The sequence below is a fragment of the Catharus ustulatus genome, chromosome 4 (assembly GCF_009819885.2).
Source record: "Catharus ustulatus isolate bCatUst1 chromosome 4, bCatUst1.pri.v2, whole genome shotgun sequence".
NCBI classification, from domain to species: domain Eukaryota; kingdom Metazoa; phylum Chordata; class Aves; order Passeriformes; family Turdidae; genus Catharus; species Catharus ustulatus.
In genome coordinates, this window is record NC_046224.1 from 13,869,371 (window position 1) to 13,896,521 (window position 27,151).

The 27,151-nt window shown below is 39.4% G+C and overlaps 1 protein-coding gene across 4 annotated transcripts in view; it reads right to left on the bottom strand.

The window, feature by feature from the left end:
* The window catches only part of SRPK2 (SRSF protein kinase 2), a 127,565-nt gene that overhangs the window by 66,623 nt on the left and 33,791 nt on the right, over positions 1–27,151 (bottom strand). Inside the window, exon 1 of one of the 4 annotated variants that reach the window (XM_033057641.2) lies at positions 19,181–19,236. The exons of the other annotated variants lie outside the window; for them this stretch is intronic. Within the exon in view, the coding sequence (XP_032913532.1) occupies positions 19,181–19,221 (41 nt within the window). The 5' untranslated portion in view covers positions 19,222–19,236. Of the gene's footprint in view, positions 1–19,180; positions 19,237–27,151 lie in introns of those variants that run through there. 4 annotated transcript variants of the gene reach the window in all.

Sequence of the window (27,151 nt, forward strand, 5' to 3'; positions counted from 1 at the left end):
TTAACGTTTCTGTTTTACAGGTTAATTGCAGTGAACAGAAGAGCCATGAGTGATACAGCTGAATCAAGACAGGACACAGAATAAACCACCAGAAGAGGGAAATCAACACCTTCACTTCCTTTCTATTTTTGATGGCAGGAACTGATCTCCCCTTTTCCTTTCCTAGGACTGAGAGTGGATCTGTGCCTCAGTGTTGCTGTGAAAGGGGCAGGTTGCTCCTCTCTCACACCAGCCCTGGCACTTTTTTATTCACGTCTTCTGGAAGTTGTTCTAACAAGCTGAAACATAGGCCAGTTGCAAAGCAAGTGCAAACACAGGCATAACCTGATGTGGACAGCACTGCATAGAGGATGGATAAGTTACTTTAATGACAATGAAGTCTTGGATTTGCTATTATGAAGTGTATCTTCTGAGTGATATTTATTAGAATTATCACTTTAGAATCTGTACAATTCACTTGCATCCAGCTTGATTCTTCCAGTCAGAAGGACTTCTGCTCACTTCCATGCACTTTCTCTGCTTGTGTTTGTGTTCACACCTTATGCCATGCAGCTCCCCAATCCAGACAAAAACCCGCTCCCATCCTCTGTGGCAATTTTCAGGCTCATCAAACCTTCATCCAACTGATTACATCAAAAGCACCGGTGCCAGCACTGGAGATAAACAGAAGAGGCAAGTGCCGGGTATAAGCCAAGACTTTAATCACAGACTTAAGCCAGTTGTGAAACTGTGGCCTTGTTGTGTTTTTTTTCAGTATGAAATATCTTCTCTGTGAAATTTGACACAGAACTTTAAGAAGTATGCAGTACCATGTACAGTGCAAATGCCTTAAAGGGTAAATACACATAGTTCATAACGGGACTCACAAAGAACAAAACTCAGGTGAGCTGGGTGATTCACCCCGACATTTCTCCTGCCAGTGACACTGAAATAAATCTATATATACATACACACAAATATTCTCATATTCAAATCTGTATATACATACACACAAATATTCTCATATTCTTGATCCGTGCAGTATGACCTTGTATTGAAAATCATTAGTGTTCTATGTAGACTTCAGCATTATCTTAACTAAGTCTTATTGACCTGATTAATTTAACATTCTGTATTGTAAATCATGATAAAGAAACACAGCATTTTTTAACAGATACTGTTCGGAGCAATGTTGAGAGTATATACATGAGTGGATATTTTATAATGACAAGTGTTATATGTATTTGAGTCGAAACATTTACTAGAAGTAGAAAGCTCCTTCATTTTACTTTATTAATAGGGTTCCTTTTCCAGTTGTTGCCTTTTTACTCAGAATGAAACCGAATCATGCAATATTTTTAGTCACTGGTATTTTAAGGTCCCTCCTTTTAAACTGCTTCAAAGAGAGCAAATGCCATCACCCTAAGTCACCTTGTCAAAAGCTCAGTGACTTGTACAAATTTTTCTTCTACCTCCATCAAGACCTATCAACAAGGCAGCCCTGTCTCCTGGGGTTATTAAAACTTAGATCAAATGTCCTTTCATACTAGCATGATCTAGCTATGTACTGTTCTAACTTTAAAGTTAAAACACCTTTCCTGCAACAAAAACATAACATTTCAGACACAGTGAACGTTGAACATGAAGCCATTATTATGGTCTCTAACAGCTACTTTAATGTTTGAAGTGAGTCTTTGACAGCTTCTAGATCTCCAGCTTCTGGCTGACACAGTGACATCACCGAAAGGGGCAAAAACACATAAGGTAATTCTCCAGGGTATTTTGGTGGGGTTTCCTCTTACAATTCAGAAAATTTTTCTTGGAAGTGTTACTGCTGAACTAGGGTTAAAATTCAGAAAAATTTTTCATTCCAAGACTGGTCTAAAAAAGTCATAATATTGATTACAGATCAGAACACCTTTTCTCATTCCACAAGTAATTATTTGTTGCAATGCACGATACATTCAGGAAGATGTTACACTGAACACATCATTACTTCATATGAATTCTAAGAGGACAGCCAATGCCTTGCTTTAGCAACATTCTCCTTTTTAGAAATATAGATGTAATGCATCACATGTGCTGGACATGTAATCTCTGCAGGTCAAAAATGTTATACATTTCTTCTTTAAATATCAATGACTACATAGTCAAAGCTTTATCAAACAGAAACAGAATGCCTTGAAAGTCTAACAGTTCCACTGCTGCCAGTAAGAACTGCTGGGACAAGAAATTAAATCCTTACACCACACAGACAGATTGTTGCTGTTGATCTGTGAATTAGAAGATGATGGATTAATTAATACTGAAAAGAAATTGTAAAAATGGAAAGCATCAAAATGCAAGGATAGCAGCTATCCTGGACACTTCTAGAGAGAAGTAATAAAATGTCAACTGATGACGTTCCTGACAGACAACGAGGATCCAGAAGAAAAACCCCATTAAAGTCTCAACTTTCATCCCCCCCAAATTTGAAAGAACTGAGTGATAAGGCTCTACAAGACCAAACAAGCCTGTGTTTTCTAGGTGAGGTCTTCTTCCACATCGGTCTTCAAGGAGTGACTGACTGCAATTCCTCAGTGGGAACCATATACCCAAGAATATTTCGCTTTTTTTCCAGTTTTTCTTACTGCTGTTTCATTTTAATGCACCTTAAACCCAAAATACCCACGCAGTATGCTAAGGTGAAGATCGCACTATCTAATAATTAAGATGAAAGAAATGTCTGCCTACATAGCAGGTAGACATTGAAGGATTACTAAATAACTCACTTACGTTGAACTGTGCACGAACTTTATTAGGCATTTGATTATTCAATATCCTGAAAGGAAAAATATTCCATAATCTTACTTAATACAAATGAGTTTTTATCTAGATCATCGTATTCTTTTGTGTCAGAATCTCTGTTAAATCCTAAAGTTTCAATTGCAACATTTTCTTTTAACTAATGCTATAATGTTTGTGAACTGCAGCTCTAATGGCTGTGATAAAAAAGTACACGAAATAATGGTGAAGCACTAAGGCTGACTTAGAAGAGTAACAAGAAAGTCCTAGGTAAAGTTTTAAAGCCTAAACATGAATGTTATGCTCCCATCCAGTATTCAGGCTCTGGCACTTACCTGATGCCCCTGTGAACTAACTCAGCACATTGTGGTGGAAAACGTTTTGGGGCAAAGGGAACTTCAGGAAGGCTGGTGCAAGTGAGGAAAAGTTGGATAACTCACTTGGGCTGCAAAACATTGAGGCTGCAGTGAGCCCTTTGCACAGAACCACGCACAATAGGTATTAATCCCTTGTAGTTCAGTGGAAAGCATAAGGAATCTGAGTAAGCCTGTCATGTCACCAGCACCAAAATCCTGTTACAGGATTTGCCAACCAGAAATCCAGCAAGTATCCACCTCAAAGACAGTTGGGACAGTGCAAGACATCACCAGCTCTCTAGGTACTTGTTTCTGTGCCAGAAATCAGTCTTCCTGTAGGAAAGCAAACAGAAGAGAGAACTAATACCATACCCATAATTCATTAATCATTAATCCCGGTACTACCAGATACTAATTCCCTAATAAGCCTACACAGATCCAAGGAGGGCAGCAGCACTGCCACACTAACTAAGCAATCCTCCCATTCCCAAGCATGGCTTGGTTCAGGTGTGCACACACACAGCAAGCACCTGTCTAAAGCTACAAAACAACTGCTGCTTCCTGCTGTAACACCAAAAGATTCCAAGAAAGCACAAGCTTCCACAGAAGGTAAATACAAGTATGTGAAACCCAGTAAAGAATTATCACAAGCATGTCTTAGCTCCTCTCTGATCCATAATTGCACAACACAACATGGAGAAATAAAAATGACAGTAAAAATGGTCACAAGAATTACTAAAATAGCTTAGAAATTAAAGCAGTACGAATACAACAGCACTTGATAACCAAACACAGGCCTTGCACTTTGACTGTCACAGGCTGGCATCATTTTAGCCACAGCACAATCAGATCCTGAGGGACAGTAATGACTTTTGGTGCTCTGCTGAAAACCCTAAGGACTCTCCAAATAAATACAGTTATTGATGAGTCCTGGAGGGAGATAAGATCAAGCTTTCCTCAGGCAAGGATGTTCGAATCATCAGCGTGGTAAAAGTAAGCTAGAAACAAGAGTATTAGATGGAGACAGATACTTCAGATACTTTCAATCAATGTGGGTATAAATTAATGCTGCTGAATGAAATCAGAGTTTGGCCACCATCAGTCAGTATCTCCCTCTTTTAGCTAATGTTTTCATGTTTGCAAACTGCAAGTGTAACAACGGTGGAAACAAGATAGGGAGTCATGAAAACAACGCTGAAATATTAAGACTGACTTAAAATAGTTGCAAGAGTAGACCAGGTGAGTTTTTAAATTTTGTTTAAAAACAAGCAAGAGATACTAAACTAAGCTAAACACAAAATTTTAAAGATATATTTCATTTACATATGCCTTTATAGTTACATTTCAAACAATTTATCAAAAGTGAAATACCATTCTTTCTAAAAAAACAAAAACTGAGGGAAAAATCCTTCTCTTCTGACCATATACATATCATGGTATATTTTATATATGTATATAAATATATATATACACAGAGAGACATGGCATGTGTCTCCATACTTGCTTGGAAGAAACATATTTATGCATCTTTCATACTAAGAATCCCAGTCTTTAAGAAAAATCAAATCACTTACAAGAAAAGTTCTAAATAGACAAACCACAGTCATACAATTAAAGACATGCTAGTAATCTCCTATGAGTAAAACACTGTTTACATTGTTAATAAACCTAATTACACTACAACACCACCATCATATGTTAATTATGTTTATGGATTCCAGCTCAACAAGAGCCTGGATTCTCCTAAAGTACAGATACAACCACTTGCAGTTGACTAAAACTTTAGAAAAAAAACCAAAACCTTAAGCAGTGCACAATATGACCTATGCAAAATTCAACAGATTTTGGAAAAATTAAACTAGTCATGTCAGCAACACTGGAACAGTAATTAGTAACATCTAGACATATTTGCCAAATGTAACTGGCAGGAAGCTCATAAAACTAAGAAAACTATATTGTCAAATGAAACATTTATTGCAATACTATGATGACTCAAAGCATTTGACACTGTCCCATGCAGTATCATTGCCTTTAAACTAGAGGGACGTGACTTTGACAGATGGATCACTTGTGGATAAGGAACTGGCTGGATGGATGCCCCCAACAGCTCCATGTCCAAGAGGAGAGCAGTGAGGGCTGGGGTTCCTCGGGGTCAGTGCTGTTCAACACCTTTGTCAGGGACAGGCACCGAGCGCACCTGGCACGTCTGCAAACAGCACCGAGCTGTGTGCTGCTGTCACACTGCAGGGAAGGGCTCCACAGGAACCTGCACAGGCTTGAGAGCTGGGTCTGTGAGAAGGAACCTCCTGAAGTCCAGCACAGCTGAGTGCAGGGTGCTGCACCTGTGGAGCACAATCTCAAGGCAATCTGAAGCACAAATACGGCTGGGTGAAGAGTCCAGAAGAGAAGGATTTGGGGATGCTGGTGAATGAGAAGTTTGACACAAGTCAGCAATGTGTGCCTGCAGCTCAAAAATCCTATTTTGTCCTGGGCTGCATCCAAAGCAGCACTGCCGGCAAGTCGAGGTGATTCTCCCCCTCTACTCCACTTCTCTACACCCACCTGGAGTACCGTGCCCAGATGCAGGACCCCCATCTTAAGAAGGATATGGATCTGCTGGAAGGAGTCCAGAGTAGGTCACCAGGATGATCACAGGGCTGGAAGAGCCCCTCAGCTGTGAAGACAGGCTGAGAGAGTTGTTCAGCCTGGAGAAGGCTCTGGCAACACCTTGGAGCACCTTCCAGTAGCTGAAGGGAGCTAAAGGAAAGCTGAAGAGGAACTTTTTACAAGGACATGTAGTGACAGGACAAGGGGGAATGGCTTCAAACTGAAAAAGGACAGGTTTAGATTAGTGTGAGTATGCTGAAGCACTGAACAGGCTGCCCAGAGAAGCTGTACCCCAAACCTGGAAGTGTTCAAGGCCAGGTTGGAAGAGGTTTGAGCAACCTGGTCTCAAGTGGAAGGTGTCCTCACCCATGTTAGAGAGGTTGGAACTAGATGGTCTTGAAGGCCCCTCCCATTCAAAAGCATTTTATGATCACATGAAGCATTACTCTCCCTTACATTTCATTTTTCTCCTTTGTAAAATAAATTGTGCATTTCATGGTGCCTAGTAATTTGCATTCTGAAGTCAACTCAACATACAAAATTACTTAGAAACTCAACTTTACATATTCCTATCCAGCTAGTGATTCAATCCCAACAAATCACCCCCACTGACATTTTGCTGACATCATCTACACTGCTACAAAACAGCAATTTAACTCCTTCACTCCAGTGCAAGGAAACTAATCTGTATTTCAACAAAGTTCCAACAGTTTCTACTACATTCCATGAAATAACATTTTAATTAAACGCAGATTTTTTTGCATTGCTATGGAATTATGGGACTGACTGCTAACAGCAGTAACAAACGTGCCAAAATATAATTAGAAAGAAACTTGAAAACTCCCAATCTTCTCTTATATTTTAAATTACAAAACTCTGATTTTCAGCTCTGGAGGACTTGATTTAAAAAGCATTAAATTACATGGGAACAAAAGATAAAATTAGATGTATCACTCACGGTTTTGGGACAAAAGTTTAACTATGCTCTTTACCACACTTGTAAAATACTGTGTAAATCAGTAGTAACTGCCTTATATTTGTTGCACTTGACAGAATCATGGAATCACAGAACTGTTTGGGTTGGAAGGGACATTAAAGCTCATCCAGTTCAACTCCCCTGCCATGGGTGGGGACACCTCTGACTGGGGGGAATCACCCTGCATCCAGTCCAGCCTGACCTTGAACACCTCCAAAGAAAGGCCATGAGTATGGTGGAAGGATCTGGAGGGGAATCTACACGAAGAAAGGCTGAGATCATTTGGTTTGGTCACCCTGAAGGAGACTGAGGGGAAACTTCCCTTTAACAACATCTGCATGAGGGAAAACAGAATGACAGGCACTGATCTCTTCACTCTTGTGACCACTGACAGGACCTGAGGGAATGGCCTGAAGTTGTGTTGGGGAAGGTTTAGGCTGGCCATAAGGAAAGGGTTCTTCACCCAGAGGGTGGTCAGACACTGGAACAGGCTCCCCAGGGCACTGGTCACAGCACCAGCCTGACAGAGTCCAAGAAGTGTTTGGACAATGCTCTTAGGCACAGGGTGTGACTCTTGGGGTGTCCTCTGCAGGGCCAGGAGTTGGACTCAGTTATCCTGATAGGTCCCTCCCAACTCAGCATTTTCTAAGATTCTATGGTAATACATTCCTCCTCCAATCAATTAAAACTACTCACAGGAATCCATTTACATACGGCAGTATGCGCAATACAAATCACCAAGGTTTACATTTCAATAAAAATAGCTGTAGCCCACTAATTATTATAATGTGCCTATCCTAAGAAAAATGCAGTTCTATGTGTTTTACAAGTTAACCCTAGTGCACCAGTATCTAAAGCATCTCTAAGCACAGAAAGGAAAAGAAGTTTATCAGAAGGAAACAACAGGGATTCCACAAGAGGAAATAATGTGTGACCAACCTGATACACACCACAATGGCATATCTGGCTTGGGCTGATGAGGGCAGAGAAGTGGATTTTATCTACCTTGACTTCTGCAAGGCTTTTGACACTGAATCCCACACCATCCTCATAGAAAAGCTCAGGGAGTATGGGTTTGGTGAGGGGACAGTGAGGTGGACTGAGAACTGGCTGAAAGACAGAGCTGTGACACAGGCACAGAGTATACTTCAGTATATACTTTGACCTTTCTTTTGCTATATCACAACACACTGTACTATGTCTCTTGTGAACTCTAGCCATTACAAGCTGATAACTGAGTTATTAAACTATATATACACAGCAGTACATATATATACTGTGTATATATGTCCTGTTGCATTTTCATGTCTGATTTTCACTTCATATATTCCACGTCTCTTTCAATACATCATAAAATAAATCTCAAAAAAAATAGCACAAAGGCATGAGGGAACAAAACAAATTGATGACTGAGGACTGTGACCAGATGGTAACTCAACAAAAGGAGTGACAAGAAGAATGAAGACTGGAGTGGGAAGTAAATGGAAAGTTCTAGGATAAATCTCCCAGTGTATTATTTCATACAGAACCCCACTGCAATTCAATCTCAGATAATTTTGTGCAAGCAACAGTACACACATGAACTACTAGTTGTGAACAAAACAACGTCTTGGAAGTAGTTTAGAGAACCAAGAAGTTGTTATTCTCAGAAGCTTTCAGGAGTTAAGATAGGTCTTTTTCAGCTCCAGTGGACTCATACAGTTTTAGACCAATGGAGTAAGGTGATGAAACACCACATGAAAACCTAGTGAAGTTTTCTAGAGAAGAAAAGCAACATTTAGAAGGGGGAATAAAAGCTACAATCAAAACCCAGCATGGTCTTAATCTAAACACTCTTGCCCCAAAGAAATCCAGTGGAAACCTGGCAGAAGCCTCGAAAGACAGATCTTAAAGTAGCTCACACCTGTCCATTGGAAAGACCTGACAAGAACTGTTTGCAGTAAAGGGCAAGAGTCCTCAGATGCCATACAGCATGACCTGGGAACAAACTGCACTGTCCAGAAAGTTAACAAAGGTATTACAGTACACATACTTCCTTTTTTTTTTTAGTAAGTTTTATTTTAGGTACAGTATTTTTGTTCTACAAATTTTATGTCTAAGAGTGAGCTACTCTCTAAGCATTCAGTATTTGGCTGCAGTCAAGGCTGACACTTGGGTTGAATACCCTCCTTTCAGTCTCAGGAAAAAAAAAACATTAGGTCTTTAACACAACAGCTGAAAAAGCAGGGGAAAAAAACCAGCAAAAAAATGCTGTGCCTGTGATTCCAGGAGAGAGTTGCGTGGGGCTTTTTGGGTGTTGGTTTTTTAATTTTAAGGGGTTTTTTTTAGTACAGTACTTGCTAGACAGGCAGACTTGAAAACATCAGCAAAATAGCTGCTTGTTGCACTTTGTTTCTACTCTGCTCAAGCAAAAGAGCTTTGTTTACATGTTTTGTGTAAATAAACAGCACTGCACATATACACACATAAACAACCTTCAAATCATATAATATTTCTCTTCCTGAGAAGAACAACTTGGCAAAGTCTCAAGTATTAGCTATCTCCTGGGCTCGAAGAGTAAAAATAATACATGCCAGGTTTACTGAATACTGATGTCAGATAGTCAGATATTAACTAACACACATTATGGCTCTGTGTCTTTTGCCTGCTCAGCTACCTTGCAAAGGAATTGAGCAGGATCTCGATGTCTGCTGCTCAGATTAACAACTGGCCTTCCAGTCTACCTCAGGGACACAGCCCTGCTTAAAATGAGAGGAATATGATTATTTTTGCCTTTTTTAAACTGGCACTTTTTGACCACTATTATGAGACGTCACTTTTCTGGACCAGACCACAGAGAAGCAGGATGTGAGACAGTTTATGCTTCAGAGGTGTTTACTATTATTATGCATCTCTGTGCTACTTCAAATGGATTTTGTGACAAACACAGATACTAATTCAGGACACTAAGTAGCACTGTTTGGCTATGGTCATGCCTGAGCTTTGCCTTCATTAGATGTATGAGCTTGACACATTCAGCAGTGTAAGTCTGCAGGACAGAATATGTCTCTAACACATGGTAAGAATATACATCACTCTTCCCTTCCAGAAACATAGGCCTAAAAACTAAATAGGAGTCATGTAGTATACCAAATTCTGTAGTATCAAATTTCCAAGAGACTGAGAAGTAGCAGTAAAGCATTTACACATTTCATATCCTCAGCTAATTTCAATCTTTTAAATGCCCATATCAGGTGTCAAAAAATCCAAACAGACTTAGATCCAGTTTTGACATGTGCTACTGGGAGACCAATGCTAGGTTATCTGATTAAAAGCTAACCATAATAGAAGCAGATGCAGCAAGGATGAGACGCAAAACACCAGGCCAACACTAACAACCTCAACAGCAAAAATGGAGCGTGACAATCAGCTACTCGTACAACTATCGATTAGACTGTGCTCCCCCCGTGTTACACCCAGCAAGATGAGTCAAAACTTTTCCCAGAAAACACCTTGAAAACTAAAGGTTATTGCCTTAAGGGGTATGGGACTTATTAGGGGATGCAGGGAGAACGAACATTAAACTCACCACACTACTGTAAGAATACTGTGAGAATAAGCAAGACACTATGATATCTTCAGGGGAAGGCATTAAATGTGGAGGAAGACCAGTACAAAAGCGGGTAAGGAAAAAGTAAGTAAGGGAAAAGAGCAAGGAAAAAGGATATCCTATATTGTCACTAAACCCTATACCTTGTCTTCTTTGTGGATGCACTTTCTATTTTGAGTGTGTATGTGTGAACTGAAGCCAATTCCAACTCAGATTGGCCAGCACGTAAATAAGGTCCAAGTGCCAGCAACTGGAGTGAGAACCTGAATCTCAAGGGCTCATGTGTTCAGGGGCTAAAAACTACTCAGAGCATTTAAAATCCGCTGGGAGAGCACACAGAGCTTTGTGTGTGAGTTTCTGCAAAAATTCCACCAGTGGACTTCCATGGTGAGGAACTGGAAAGGAGGAAAACGACAGGGCTATCCACGCAGTTCTTGCCTCAGTGCTCTGTGTGTTGATGTGGGTGCCAATAAAAGCCCTGATTTGAGTCTCTGCTGCCCTGCATGGCCAGCTGTGCATGCATTCTCTGTACGTGAGCGTGTGCATGCACACACACGTATGGGGAATCTGCTCTGCTCACTGGCTGGCCCTGGAGACACAGCATCCTGCACTTACCTATTTAGCTACAACAGGAGATATTGCCCCTGGGACACAGAGCCCTCCATGCTTGGCTACCTCTAACAACTGGCATGGCTAAAAGGACACATACCTTTAGCAAGGTTCTTAGCAAAGCTATCAGTAACACTTTGAAGGTGAAGAGTCTAAATTTGCCTTAGATTTGAGTTTGGGGTAGTCTTTAAGAATTTTAGTTGCAGACTGTTTAAGCTGTCCTGGCATCTGTTGGAACATACTCCATGCAGTTTTGCTAAGGCATTTTTTAAAGCACTGAGTATTTAAATGATAGCAAAAAAAAAAATGCATTGGCATTCTCAGATACCGTCCTGCTTCAACTGGATGACTTCTGGTTCTTTTAATAGCCCTTGAAATTCCTATGTACTAAACACATTTGAAAAGAATCTTGACCAGTTCTTTCCCGTATGTTCTCTTTCCAAGCCAGGATTCATTAACTGAAAAGTAACATAAATAAAGCAGACATACAGGTGAAACAAAGTACATATAAATTAAGGTACAGGAACACATTCAGTAAGATTGCGTTGGAGGAACCCGTGAACAGATTTCCATAAAGAACAACACCCCTTTTAAATATTAACGGTCTACACAAAAATAAAAATGTATTCACTGGCAGCATACTACAGTTGGGGTGCCCAAGGAATAGGGTCTAAGCTAATTCACTGTGTCAGTAATCCACTCACAAATATAAAGAGTTATTGAGAGAAAGAGTTTTTCCTTGATCACCAATCATTTCTTTGTAAGTTCATTCTTTTACTTTGGTTGTGGAACATAAGCATTCTGAGGATGGTTGTATCTCTCTTTTTTTTGGCTTTCTAGCCTAATACTCTGAAACATTAATTACTTGGAAAGGAGCCAAGTGAGATTTCTAAGTCCATGAAGACTGTTTGTACTCTTATTTATAACAGAATGAAAGGTTTTAATTGATAAAAATGTACTTCAGAATCACTATGGTCGATGATCGTTTTCATACCTTAGGGAAGTCTTGGACCAAAGCTGTATTACTCTTCTTGGGAGCTGGCACTTCTCATAGCTAAGACACCAAGCAGGAGTGGAAATTCCTGACTCTTGTCACATACGCAACAGGAGCTGTCAGAAAGGCTTTACACTGTCACACTGGGGATGACAAAGCACCACTCAGAGGAAACTTCCACCACACGTGGTGTCCTAAGGGTAAGGTAATCCTTTTATAGAAGGATTCATAAAGAGCAGGGCTAACTCCAAACATCTTCCATTCTAGTTCATGGCATGAAATAAACAGAGGTGGATAGTGTCTGGTATGTGGGCATAGCAGGAGCTGAATGCTTCTGTGGACAGTGGCTGCAGCAGCTGAAGACAACAATGACAATCCATAGGTCCTGATGCTGGATACAGAAAAACATGAGCTGTCCACTGAAACCCACAGAAATTTCAAACCACCTTTCTATCTCCACAAAAAAAATCACTGCAGGATATTCTGACACAGCAGCTGCAAGAGAAAATAATGCTGTCTCTTTATAGTAGTATTAATGACAAAAATAATACTCCCAGTTTCTGCCAAAACTAGTAAAAGTTAAGCTTTGACAACGCAGGACAGAAATGCAGTTTAATAGGAGTTTCTGCTGCAGTAATATGACCTTCTTTGCCCCCAGAAAAGATACACACAATTGCCATGCACAGTAGTACTGAGCAACAGAAGTAAGGATGAGCCCTTGCGTTCTTAGAAAGGCTGTGACCATCACGGTAGGTTTGGGGCATAGGAAGTTGCTTCATGAAAACAAGGCACTGAATTTTTAAAAGGTTTCATGTTACTCCAATGACATTTTACCAAATAAGAAGTAGGTTCAAGAAGTGCTCCTTTCCATGGAATTAGACTGCTCCAAGTTTGGGAAAAAGAAATCTTGAAGATTCACCAGCCCAACACTACAATACAAACATTTCCCAAACATTTCCCAGCTCTCAAGAGAAGAAAATACAGGTTTTTTAGTAAATGAGGGTATTACCAATTTATGACCATTTGTTATATTAGCAGATATCAACATAAAATTAGGACACTTTTATTAATATAGAGAGTTTATTAAAAGTGCCTTTATTAAATACAATGACCAAAACTTCACATAAATAGGACACCTACATGAGATGTGCTCTGGTTTTGAACATTCAGGAAAGAGAAGTAATCACCCTGACTGACCTAGAGCTATAACCATACCAGGAAAGCTATACAGATAAATTTGGTGAAGAACATAGAGCTTGGAGATGCACACATTTCTTTGGTAATTGAAGCTTTAAAGACTAAAAAGAGAGGGAGAATGAAGCAGAAAAAAAGGAAATTGCAGTTCACTATCCATCTAGTCATAAATACCAGCATGAGTTTGGCAGGCATGGTAGATGAGATAAATTTCAGATCTGTTTTTAGGGTAACAGTGACTGTTTAGATTTTGTCAGAGATCACCCAAGACTAAATGTGAGTTTTGAAGAAAATAGAGAAGCATCTAAGGCAGATACTGGTTCAGGAGTGTAAAATTCCTGAAGACAGAACTAGTAAAAGATTTTCTGGTCTCAACACCCTTTGGACAGAAAAGGTATTCTTCAGACCACTGGAAAATTTAGACATCCTCCAAACTGTATGGTAGGAATCACATTCAAAAGCTCAGAAATGGCACAATTTCTTGATAATATGCTTATAATACAAAATGTGCAACAAAAGGGAATGCTTAAATTTGCACGCATTTGCTTAATACAGTCTTAGCATCCCTCAGTAACTACATCAATTCTGGATCAATGAAAATACATGTATCACACCACAGTAAATTCAGTGAATTACATGAATGTCTAAACATTTTATTATTGATTTGAAAGTATATAATATGAATGTGCATATAATATGAAGACACAGAAAACCACAAATTAGTTTATTCTGTAATACACTACAGCAACAACAGAAATGCAAATATTGGACACAGGTACACATGGTTTTATGCAATCTATCAGGTAACATTCCTTTACCATCCACCTAGGGACAGGATTGGACATGACCAAGACAGTGATTCGGCAAAATGTTTCAAGCCATGAGACAGACTAAATGAGTAACACAAAAGGTTTTGCTTAAAATTACTTTTTTCCAGATATTTTATCCTGGTATAGAACTGGAATACCTTAGAAAGTATATTGTGCAAGTCATAGTTTTCAAATTTTTTTACATACCTTTTTCTTCAACCATTAAATGTGTTCAAACCAACACTGGATTGCTTGAGTTTCCAGTGAATAGTTCTCACACAGGAAAACCTCATACAATGCCCCAGAACTTTCCATCTCTCCCTTTCACAAAATTCTCTCTTTTTAGTTCCAACAAGAACTGACAAAATCTGAGATATTAGTTTACAGAAGGTATATTAATAATTTCCCTGTAATAAATACCTCACAAATACCAGCATGATGAAAAGTTGTTAATATTTTTTTTAATAATTAAAGAAAAAAATTAAGTAGTGCACAGGCCTTCTGAGTAGTAGGGATACTAATGATGTATTTCACGTGCTATTAAATATCAAAGTACGTAATGTTTTTACCTATAGCAGAAATTCCAGACAGACACACAAATTAACTAAGTCTACCCCTGAAACAAAAAAAAATTCAAAATACTCTATCTTTTCAAAGCCTACAGATAAACCTATAGAGGCACTACCAGCTCTAAAAAGGAGTACAGTGTCCCCTAAAAATATCACCTCAAGTGAAAAACATGCTCCACAAGTGGCTGCTGCTATATAAGCTATTTCCATTTTTTCCCTACACAAGGGCAATGGCATGTTTCAACATTCCTTCCCTCCACATCCCTTCCATATTTCACTTTAAAGCCCTACATGCTAAAACAAGTGAGACTGTGAAACCTTTAATATGAAAACCACAAAGAACACAGGATTTATTCTGGTCCAGAACCGGTAATCTAAAATTAAGCACCTAGTCTAAGAGAGCTGTACAGGTACAGTGTAACCTAACAGAGTTGGTGGAGGAATGAAGTGCCTCCCTGGACAAACAGCTTAGGACCCACATTAAGATAGCATGATTTTCTTTCTACTTCTGAGATAAAATACAACAAATAGAATGAGCTTGGGGAAATAAAAATTGGGAAACAAAGGGGGACGGAGGAAAAGATATATTGGTCACTGTTACCATATATTAAACAAAATAGAAAAGTTATATGACCATTAAAAATAGATCTGAACTGTCCTGCAACAGAAGATGTGCAATATTTCTTTTATCTTATAAAAAAGAGTTAATAAAGCAGAAAGAGAGCTAAAGAAAATACAGTATTTTTCAAATGTGTTTAAAAGTTACTGGTATGGAGGAAATAGTTGCATTGTTCTGACAACTAATTTTTTTTTCAGTGTTAGTTACATAAATAATGGAATCATTACCTTATAATGCCCTATTATCCAACAATTATTCCAAACCATTTATCTGATGCACAGCAATATCAGCTTATACTCCATGCTGTTAAGTATTTTTTCTATATTTTCTACAAGTTACACTTCTACCTTAGAAGTAATGCATCCATAACTAAATTAAAAGAAATACACACACAAAAACAGAATTTAAAAAGTCCCTGATGTTCCAAAATCCAAAGGAATCTTTCAACACCATAACTTGTTTCACAATGTCTCCTCTAAAACCTAACATCAGATCTCTCAGAAAAGGAAGCAGGAAGCACTCAGCCTCCATCTTTTTCCTCCCTTCTCATTCAGATTTCTTCCTCCTTTACTTTATCCCTGAATGCCTCTTTGGCATGATCTGATGAATAAACTCTGCAAAAGCAGTGAGAAATACATTAATATGCTCTGCAAAGATAAATTACAAAGATAAGAGAGGCAACATACCCCAAGGCTCAAAAAAAACCCAACAAAAAGCCAAACCAAAACCACCGTCACTCCCTAAAATTTGCCTGCACCACCTGACATCAAATACTTCTACTGATTAATACAAACTTGTCTCTTGGAAGTATCTTTCCTTTACTGCTTTTTATGAATCCACCAAAATCACAAAAATTGAATTATATATGTACTGGCTACTTACTTTAAGACTGTTCACGAGTGGCTGCTGTTGTGTTTAAAAAAAAAAAAAAAAACTGAAGCAGAAACTCACTTCAAAGAAAACATGCATATGCAGTTTTTGCAGAAAGAGGGAAAGACAGCAGGTCAAACACTTCAGACTGATCAGTCTTGCTAATAGCCTTTATCAGAAAATGCTCCATGGTCAAACTGCACTGCTGACACAAATTTAGAAAACAAAATCAGAGCTGAAGAAATAACAAGTTCTTTACCCCAAAATGTGAAAAAGAAAACTACTACATAAATTAGGTTTGAAATCTTAAAGAGTATCAAGTCATCCAGGTGAAAGATTTAACTTCTCTCAAAAAGAAATAGAAACTTGCCCACAGTTCCACATAGCCCCTAAAAAGGGGGGAAGAAAAAAAGTATCTGTGCAGTTCAAAGCATTCACTACACTGTAGATGAGAAGAGTGCATAACCCATGCACCAGAAATGAAAAGTATTTTTACTTTCCTGGAGGGTTCCTGAAAGACCATCCCTCCTCCATCTGGGTGCTGCTGCTTGCTTCCCCAGGACATCTGCAAGACTTGGAGCACCGACCTCATACAGCCCCCAGGGAAACACAAAGAATACGGGCGTACAGGCATTTTAATTACTGCTCATTAGGCAACGAAACCAGGTGAGTGTCACATCGCAAGCACCCTGTAGGAAAACATACCCATGGTGTCCTTAAGGCTCAGACATCCAAACAAATCAATTCAGCGACAGCAGCTGCAGTGGTTACCTGATCCACCGCCCAGCCCATGTGCACACACGCATCCGCAGTTACCTGGGTTACCTTATCAACAAGGAAGCAGGACTTTGGCCCAGGGCAGCATTAACTACTCGGAAATTTAGGACACAGATGCTGTCTGATTGTGTCTGCTAATGAAATATCCCATAGCACACCAAAACACAGGTATCTTAATCTCATCACCTCAATTACTCAACTTCAGTTTTTCCAGGCGGAAGGTAAAGGGGAAGGAAGGATCAATCTATGAAAATTGTCTCAGGTTTGTACCAATTTACTTTTCAAGTCTGCCAATGTCTTTAAACATCTCAGAGATTCCTCAGCAAAAAAGGTTCAACTTTCTTGCTAATGTCTCCTGAAAGGTTCTTAAAATCATAACAACCAACTACGCTAAGAGAACACTGCAGGATTTCCAGAATGCTGAGCCTCCATAACAGCCAAACCATCCATTACATCCCAGCTTTCTTCTCATCAGTAAGATGTGACAGCATGTTGAACTTGCCAAATGAGCAGGAAAACCTACAAACACTAAACTGTCTTGTAAAATCAAAGACCAGCCAAAGAAGGAGGCAAGTAATGGGCTTCTCTCTCATTCCTTCTCTATTCCCACTTCATCAGTCTCTGTAAATGCACAGAGCACCTCCTCTCCCCTCCCCTCTGGCTATGCAAGCGCTGTCTAGCAGCCTCTGCTAGCGTGGAAAACAAGAAACAAGCCATGGACTCTTTCAGATCTTCCACACAGCATTCCCACACGGAGAACTCAAGCTTCACAAGAAGTCCAACCACTAGGAGCAAGTATAAAAACCAGCAACACATAAATATGCAAGAATTAATTCCCTTTCTGTGTTTTTCAAGAACATGCATATTCTCATGTCTCATGGTATAAATACACATTGCAATTCTTCCAACAGAGCAGATTAGGCCATTTTAACAGTTTAGACACTCAATATAATGATTACTTCCTTTTTTAAAAATCTTATATATTAATTTTCAAACAGCCTTGAAAGGAACTGGCAGCTAATAGGACAGACAGCACTGTTTCATAACAGCTTGCAAAAAAATTCAGTCTATTTTTAGATAGCTGAAAAGAATGTGGTTATTTAAAAAAAAAAAAACCCTCCTATAAAATAAAGATGTTTTCATTTATAACTGACCATGCAGCTGATATGTCAAACCAATCTCCAGGTGAACAGTACCACATACTTAAATCCTCAAAGGAAATCTATGTGCATATACAACAGCCACATTTTAATCTTTACTGCATGGTAACACATCATGCTGTTAAAAAAATTCTTACTTTTGAATGAATGACATTCAAATGAATCTCAGACAAATGCATCTTCTTCTAACTGTGTTATGATCCTTTCAAAGGATCTGTTCATCTAGGACTACCATCAGTTCAACCATGAGCATGTTCTGCTCAAAACCAGACTGATCAGATGTTGGGTGGTACATAACATTCATTTTTATAAAATAATTATCTGTATCATATACCAAATTCCCACACTGCAATGCCAACACAAGTCTTTCCAAATATCGAGTTAACACCTGTTTCCCATACTATTTTCACTCTATCACCTTCCCTGTTATCACCACCATTTTATGAGCCTTGTATTTTAAAATTTTTGGCATAAGAGTGGGATAAAGGTTAACAAATAAACATTTGCATTTTCTCTCCTCATTCTTAGTTTTGAACAAGTAAATACTAAAGATTTCTCTCAAAGCTCTTTTATATTTCTCCATTTTGGAAAGGTGACTTAACATCCCATTCTCCCCCCACCATTTTCTGTACCTCTCATTGCTGGTATTTTGTTATAACTACAGTTGGTGAAAGGCAATGCAGTTTGCTTCTATGTATATTACGTTAATACACTTATAAATCAAACTGAATTGCTCATTTTGGTTTTTCAAACCACCCATGCCACACAGCACCCGTTCATTTTGAAAGATGTCTTTTAGTCTGCTTCCTTAAGATAGCATTCAGTGCTTTATCATGTCTCTCTATGCTAAGCCATTGAATAAAATAAACTTCAGACAATCATTTCAGCCTAACACAGTTTGAGAGCTTAAAATTGACAGTATTTTTTTTTTGCCAATGTCCAATATTAAAATGGTGAATTATAAAACTCAGAGAGTCTTTTGCATACAGCCAAAATAATTATTATAAATAATGGGGGGGAATGGTATTACATTGTTCTAGACTGAAGCCATTTCAAAAACAAAAATCCCCTAAAATGCAGTTGCAAGCAAGCAGAAGTGAGCAGGGCTGGTTTATTTAAAATCAACAAAATAATTACCAGGAGGCTATTTCACATCCGAAGACTTAAATGTACATTTAGTACCTTGAAGTATTTCCTTAAAAATGAAACAGCTACTTGAAATAGCACTAATCTGACTGACAGATAAAATAATTGCTTTAAAAACACTTCTGAGTCATTTCGTCCTTACCTGCAGGCATGAACCATTACTGCATGCAGCGACTGCTCCATTTCCTAGCACAGACTTGAACAGGGATCACATCTATCTTACAGAATGTGACTAATAGGGGGATTTGCGATTCCTGAGCTACTTTCCAGAGGACACTCCCTTTGCCACATAGCAGGGCAGGAGAGGCTTCGCCAAGTTCGATCTGCCATGTGGAGGGGCAGGAGCGGGGAGCGCGGCGGGCTCGGAGCGATGCCGCTCGCTGCCAGGCGCGGGGTCCGCAGCCCAGCCCGCCCGCCCGCGATCCGCATGCTGCACCCGCCGGGCTCCGGGCACAGCCCCGCGCCCCGAACCCGCCACAACCGCGCGGAGCTCGGCCGGAAGGGCAGGCTGGGTGGGCACGGTGCAGATCCAGCATGCAGCACGCGGACAATGCCAGCAGCCCCGCGGAGGCAGAGGGAGAAGCGCCGCGTTCATGCGGACGGGGATGCGGCCGTACCTTTCTGGAGAGGACGACTTCTCAGAGTTAACTGACATCAGCAGCTCAGTCTTCTGCTTGATTTCTGGAAAAATCAGAAAACGTTCACCACCGACAGCGCCTGCCCTCGCCTTCCGGAGGTCTCGCTTCCCTGCGCCCTTTTGTCCGCCGGAGGCCCGGGACGCGGCGCTGTGCGAGGCCGCCCAGCCGCGCTCGGAGGGCCGGGCCCGCGCACATGACCGCGCACGGCGGGCGGAACCATCGCCGAGCGGGGGGCGCCGCTCCGCGCCCGAGCCCGCGCGGCCACCGCGGGGGCCGCGCCACCGCTGCCGCCGGCGGGGGGGACGCGGGGGGTGCCCGCTGAGGGGAAAAACGCCAAAACAAAGGATTGCCGGCACAGATCGTCTGCCCCGGTACCTTGCGGAGGGGTACTGCACACCCGCGAAAGCCTCCAGATCAAAAGCCCTGAAAAATATGGCTCTTTGAATCATTTTTGTCACAAAAAGCGAGGTATCAAATCACGACTTTCACACACGGGTGAGAAACCAGACATGGAAAAAGCCAGGCACACCTGGATTTTGGTTTTTAGTGGTCGGCCTCTAGTGTCCCCCAAATACACTTTGGAAAGTAATGTTTCATTTTCCTTCCTTTTTCTGTTTTTTTAATACCTAGTAATGCCCCCAGAGGATGGCCGGGCACTGATCAGGCTCCCCAGGGCAGTGTCACAGCACCAACCCTGACAGGTTCAAGAAGTGCTCGGACAATGCTCCCAGGAACAGGATGTGACTCTTGGGAATGGTGCCATGCATGGCCAGGAGCTGGTCTTGATGATCCTGGTGGGTTCCCTCCAACCCAGCACACTGAGATTCTGTGATTGCCAATCCAGCACTCGCAAGGCCTGGGCTCGTAGCTTGTTACCAGAACACCCGGCACGGACACCCGGCACGGACACCCGGCACGCTGGCACCAAGGGGACGTGCACCCTGCCACTCGCTTCACAAGATCGTGTCAAAGCAGAACAGAGACTGCTGAAAAGGCAATTCACCAGGAGCTCTGGAGCCAAGAGGTTTGAGACCCAAAAAGCCGAAAGAACAAAGTCAGGATGTGAGCCTCATTTTAAGATCGTACCCTCACCGGAGGCCGTAGTGCCACTTACGGTAATTCTGGTAAGACCTGAGCAACACTATGGCCACTTGTTAACAGCCACAATAAACCTGAACTGTTGGGGATTACCCATTCCACAATGGAAGACCTTCAACCTGACTTTACTTCTTCTTTTCACACACAGATCTCAGGTACAAAGCCACAGAAATTTCTGAAAACAGAAGAGAAGCTGGGAAACAAGATTTATTCATTTTAAATGTTTTCTTTCCAACTGAAGTTACAAAAATATTACCGCTATCTGAATGAGTTTATCACTCTCATGGTCTGGTGGAAGGCTTGCAAGCTAGCAAGTGATCATCACCCTTCTAAGCATATGCCACTTCTTCCCAAAACACACCGATCAGAGGAACCTCCAAGAAGTATCTCAGTTCTCACATGTGAAGTAGATGCTTCTCAGATCTTTGGAAATATGTCTGTGAAATGTCAGTACATTCACAGCTGGCTCCACTGCATCACTGCAAGTACCATAAAAAACTTCTTTTACCATTGTCCATCCCAGGCAGCAAGTGGTCTACAGCTACCAGGACACTTCTCTGCACACCCAGACTGACATACCAATGCAGGGTAAAGCTGAATTCCCTACCACAGATCCTTGACACCAACTGACTATAAATATGGTCCTCAACTTCAAAGTCCAACACATGTTTAATTCCTTCTAAAGATGCTTAAAAATGAAAATTGATTACATAAACAGATATTAACAAGGCAGGATTTTACAGCAAAACAAAATGCACAGAGTTTGGAACGAAGTGATCAAATGATTTATTCCGTAACTAAGACAGCACATAGGCTTTGCAATGGATGTCAAGAGATTATTATACTAAGATTTTATTGCTAACAGTACTCTATAAGGTGTTAAAAACAAATCCAAGATATAAGTTACTTCAAACTTTGAGTCCCTGGATTCTCTACAAGATGCACAGACATTTCTCCACAATGGTATTACAGCACATAATTTTATTTCACTTTTAGTAACCAAGTGAAAACACAGGCTTATTTAATACAGCTGCAAGAAGAATTTAAATAAAATGAGACCTCACAGGAAAAAAATAATCTAATGTCTTAATGAGCATTCTTCTACTCCACAGTTAGATAACACTTATCACAAGGTTCTGGGATTTTTCTTTCCTCTGTTTCTATTCTATAAATTCAACATATTTTCTTATTTGGGATTTACCAATCTTGTGCTACCTGAGATTTTTTTAGTAGGCCCCTTTTTTTCATTCTTAAAAGCTAAACCTGTACCTTTACACATCCACACTGCACCAGCAAACTCAGTATCACTCTTCATACAAAACTGATCGTGGGAATAATATCACCAAAATAAAACATGAGTTTTACACTAAGTGCCTTTAGGCCATACGAGAATAATAGCTGCAGAAACAGCAATGTTCTCTTTTGTTTATTTTGATTATTTATAAATTACATATCCAGAATTCTGGGATCGTTTACAGAATTTATTAAAACTTAGAAATTGCATCCCAAGTCCAAATAACACAACAGAAAATACCCTTCAAACTGCAGTCACCATAGCACCACTTAGCACCGTAGCAGCCTTTGCGTCCACAAGAATGCAAATTACACCAGTATTTGTTAAACTCAAAGTAACAGAAAAAGAAAAGAGAGGGAAAAGGAAAGTTTCACAATTGAAGGTCCTCCTGGAGGTTTCTTGGGTCAAGCCCCCCCAACCTAACACAGAACTAACATTTCCCCTTTTAGTTTACCTCAAGCACAGTGCCACAAAGGCAAATGCTGCACTGTTCAGGACCTACCTCTTACAGATGCAAAGAACCACACCTTTAATGGGTTTCATGAGTGGATTCAATAACTGATCAGCACCGAGGTACAGTGACCCTCTGCCTTGAGAGCAAGCATTTACATCCTCACTGAAGAGTTTTCAATTGTCCTAATTTCTGAGGCCAAGTAAAAGATAGCACTCTACACAGAACCACATCCAGAACACATCATCACACTGAATAAAAGTTGAAGATAAAATTACGGCTTGCACATCTCAAAGCAGCAGTTAATGCAGTAAATTTTTTCAGCTACAAAGTAACAATAAATTCAGGTATGGGGTAGTATCATTGTCACCAACTCCTCAGCCATTCCATGCACTTCATCAGCCCACTTTGAGTAATTTTGCACTGTGTACAGATCAAGTGGCAGACAACTGGCTCTCAGCCAATGCCTGAGAGAAGCAGATACACTAAGTCTCTAAAGCCATACTATTCAAGCTGTGATTGAATGAAAACAAAAACCAGAAAGGTTCTACACTGCCCAAAATGGCTCCCTAATCATCATGACTGTTATTTTTTTGAACCAAAGCAAAGCAGAAACTAACCATATTGTTTTGGGGTTTTTTAGCATAGATTTTTGCCTCCTCTGATATGCTAAGATCAGAGAAAAAGGTATCAGATGAAGTTAAAGCAGGAAGGCATTTGCTGCGCCAAATAATAAAAAGACCAAAGGCTTGGAAAAATGGAGAGGAGAGTCCTAGAAAGAGATGCTGGCAGTTTCTAAACTCACAGGGGATTTGCTGGAGAGCATCATGCCAAAAGCTCCAGGCAACCTGAAGTTTCCACATCAAATCTAGAACAAACCACCTCAGAAATTATAAGGGAAGACACTTTCCACACAAGATGAAAAAGAGAAATTCTTTTATTTCAGCAATGTGAAAGAAGAACCCGAAAAAATAATTGATGTGGGAACTAGGGATCTCTGAGGGATATATACATAATCTGGAAAAAAGAACAGAGGAGCAGAATTAGCCTGGAGTTTTGTTTATTTGTTTTAGCAATTAAAAAAAACCACACAAGAGCTCTCCACAATAAAAGAAAATAAAAAATCCTAGCTGCTGTTAAGCACAGATGGAAAAGTGTGGCCAAGGTATATAGCACTGAACAAACTGTTCCCTGTGACATATGGGTAGATATCAGAGTCACCACAATTTCAAAGTCAACTGACAGAAGTCACTGTTTCACTAAAAATTTAATCATGTCTACCACAAACAGATTATCTCAATGGTCTACAACATGTTCATCAGTCAAGATTAAAATATCTTACTGACAGTGCATGCATTGAATTTATCCAGGGCAGAGACCCACTGCTGCAGAACTCAACTAATACAGCTTCTTCCTCCCATCACTCCCCTGTCTTTTGGGGAGCAAGGGAAGAGACAAAGGAGCATCTAAACATAAGCACCTTCAATTTTTTGCAATGTAAGCCCTGCCATACAAGTTTCCATACATCCTTTTTAAAATAAATATTATACTGAACAGATGCAAGAAAAATATACTTCATTTTTAATTAACAGGATTGTCCACACATTTTGTTAGTCTAATCTGATGATAAACTAGCAGGTTTAGTGCTTTTCTTCCATTTTCTGTGTGGTGTATATGTTAGGACACTAGCTTGAGGCACTTTTAGCCTTTCTTCTACACTATCTTTATACATGTACTTCCTCATCAATATCCATCCTAGTCTATTCTCCACTAAATTTTCCATCCTTACATCACAGTTACAGCTGCTTGGATCTTACAATTTGCCTATAAAACCCTCATCCAACTGCAAGTTGACTACTTCCACTGTTACTGCTAAAAGAAATAGTCCTGCTTCCCAAATAAACCTATGAAGACAGATCTGAAACCAATAAACAAATCAAATTAATCAAACTGGCTATTCTAAGTAATTTTTCAGCCTTGAAGTCATGAAATGAACTAGGAAATTTGGTATCAGTAACGTGATTTTATGTGGACAGATCTATGTTTTGAAGTTTGGATAACTGTTGTACAAGTGACATGCTAAACAGCACAAAAGGCAATAAATTTAACTCCTCTTGATGAGGCACTGGACCCCAGAAAAAATTAGACAGCTTTGCACACAATTTGACAGGTCACTGCTTTGTATACTTTAAATCATGTACTTCTAAAATAAATAGTTCTAAAAGCCTGATAGAATCACACACGGTGTGATTTAAAAAGGGGTTTCAAAATGGCACAAGCACAGAGCAAGCCTAAATTTGATAAGCATATGAATACTAAATGGGGTAGTATGGAAGCATAAAGAGTGTAACTGCCCTAAAATAAAATCATCTTCCACATGTTAATAGGCTTTTGAAGTGAGGAAAAAAATAGTAGCTTTATGGACTTCTTCAGGTCTCTCATGCATAACATTCACATCAATACTGATACACAAGCCTGTGACTGCCTCACTGAAGAATAAGTGACAGAAAAACTAGCTGTCTGCAATCTCCTCTTGAGGAGATTACATTAATACTCTTACTATTATTCCTCTTCAATATGTTAAAAAATATTTCTGCTCAGAGCATGAGAAAATTGCAATAGAACTTTTAGGGTTATGCCATACTTGAAATATTAAAATCACCATTTTAAGAAACTATTTATTTCCAAATGATAAAGCAAACTCTCTCCTTTTCTAAAAAAATGTATTAGAAAAAGTCAGTAATATCAAAATGCACTTTAAATTTTAAACATTTTCATGAAAGTCATGTTTTAGTTACTGTTCTTAATGTAAACCATGTTTTGAAAAAACACTTCCTTGTCCCACACACAAGTTCTAGGGAGCAGATAATAGTTACAAAGGAAGTTTTTTTCTATACACTGCACAAGTTCATCTACAGCTGGGTCCTGCTCATGCTCAGCAGACAATATCTAGGAGTCAGTATCTCATGATGGGAAAAAATGTATAGGAATTTTTTTTTAAGTCTTTCATTTTTCCTTGCATAAGGGGGAAAATGGATTTACTCAGTATCTACAGGTACATTCAATTGACTTAATATTAATAGTTCTGACTCTCTTGGGGGTTTTTGAGAAACTCTATGTTGCATTTGATCTTCTCCTAGTGATCTCAGAGCCACTGCCTTTTACATTTCTGATATACTTAAAACCATATGCTCAGGTACTTTTAAAGAACATATTCATAGTAATATCACTGCTGTCCCTCTAAACAGTTTTCCATGCAGGAGCTGTGGCTGAAAAATAATACTTTCACAAAATATTCTACAGAAAACCTGTCTTCCTTCAAAATGGCTTAGTCCCACTTAGTACCCACGACTTAAGTCTACCATAATTCTTAAAGACAGACATCCTTCACATGCAGGTGACACTGCCAGTTGCTTAGCACTCTTCTCCTTAACAGAAAGGGAGGCCAAAGCTGAACTGAAATTCAGTACACATCTTAAATTGCAGTTGCTGCCTTATTTTTGCCGAAGAAAACAGAAGACTATTTATTGAAAACTTACAGAAAAATGGTATTTCATTCAAGAAAAATAGCAATGCCAGTACTATCATTTTACAACTTCATTTCACTGAATCTTCACCATGAGGAGGACACTGAAAAGCACAGGATACAGAAAGGAGTGAAATGTGATGGGAATGAATCACACACTGCACATCACAAGAGTGAAAACAAGCTTAGAATGTCCATCATACAGTCAAGTTTGCTTCTATTTCTCCAAAAGGGAAAAAAAGAACACGAAATTTAGATGAATTTGCCTTTTACTTGTTTAAATAATTAGTTCTCAAATATATAAATATACATAATAAATACAGTCACACTTCTGAAGAATTTGTAATACAGTCAGAATATATATTAATAACTTTGAAGGAAGTTTGTAGATAAATTTGAGGAAGCATTAGATATTTAAGAACACAAACATTACTATATGTTATAATTACTCAATAAATGGTCTGTTAAGTACATAGGGAAGCAGAATTATCTATGCTTAACTAGTTAAACATAACTAGTAATTTTAATTTCTTTTAGTCATCCACATAAATTAACTAAGCCTCATTGACATAATCCAGCATTTGATCTATTGCCAGACTGTAATATTCCTTAATAAAGTGCTTACTGAAACACAAAAGTGACAATAAGAGGAATTCTTCACTCTCACAGTGCTGCTGGATCTGGCAGCATTCTCTGTACCAGATGTATGCCCAGCACCACGTTGCTTTTCCCTCCTTCCTTCCATGTCAGGCCAGTAAACAACTCTGACCAAAGTTTCTTTGAAAGTCTGTGCTTTTACAAAAAAGCCATTCCGCAAAGGAAAAAAAATTCTTCGTTTTACATAACTACTTGTCAGATTAAATACCAGAAAGAACACCAAAGAAAGCACTATTAACCCCAACTATATCTGTGCTTGTTATTTCCTAATTATTGAGGTACTGAACTTTAAAAGTTTATGAGAATGGTTTTGTTTGGAGGAGACAGAGACAGAACATTTCCTAGAGCTGCCAGAAAACAGAAAGCTTATTCCTACAAGTTTATTAATTTTAGGGAAAAAAAAAAACAAAACAATCCAAAATATTCTAAGTATGTTAAAACATATCCTC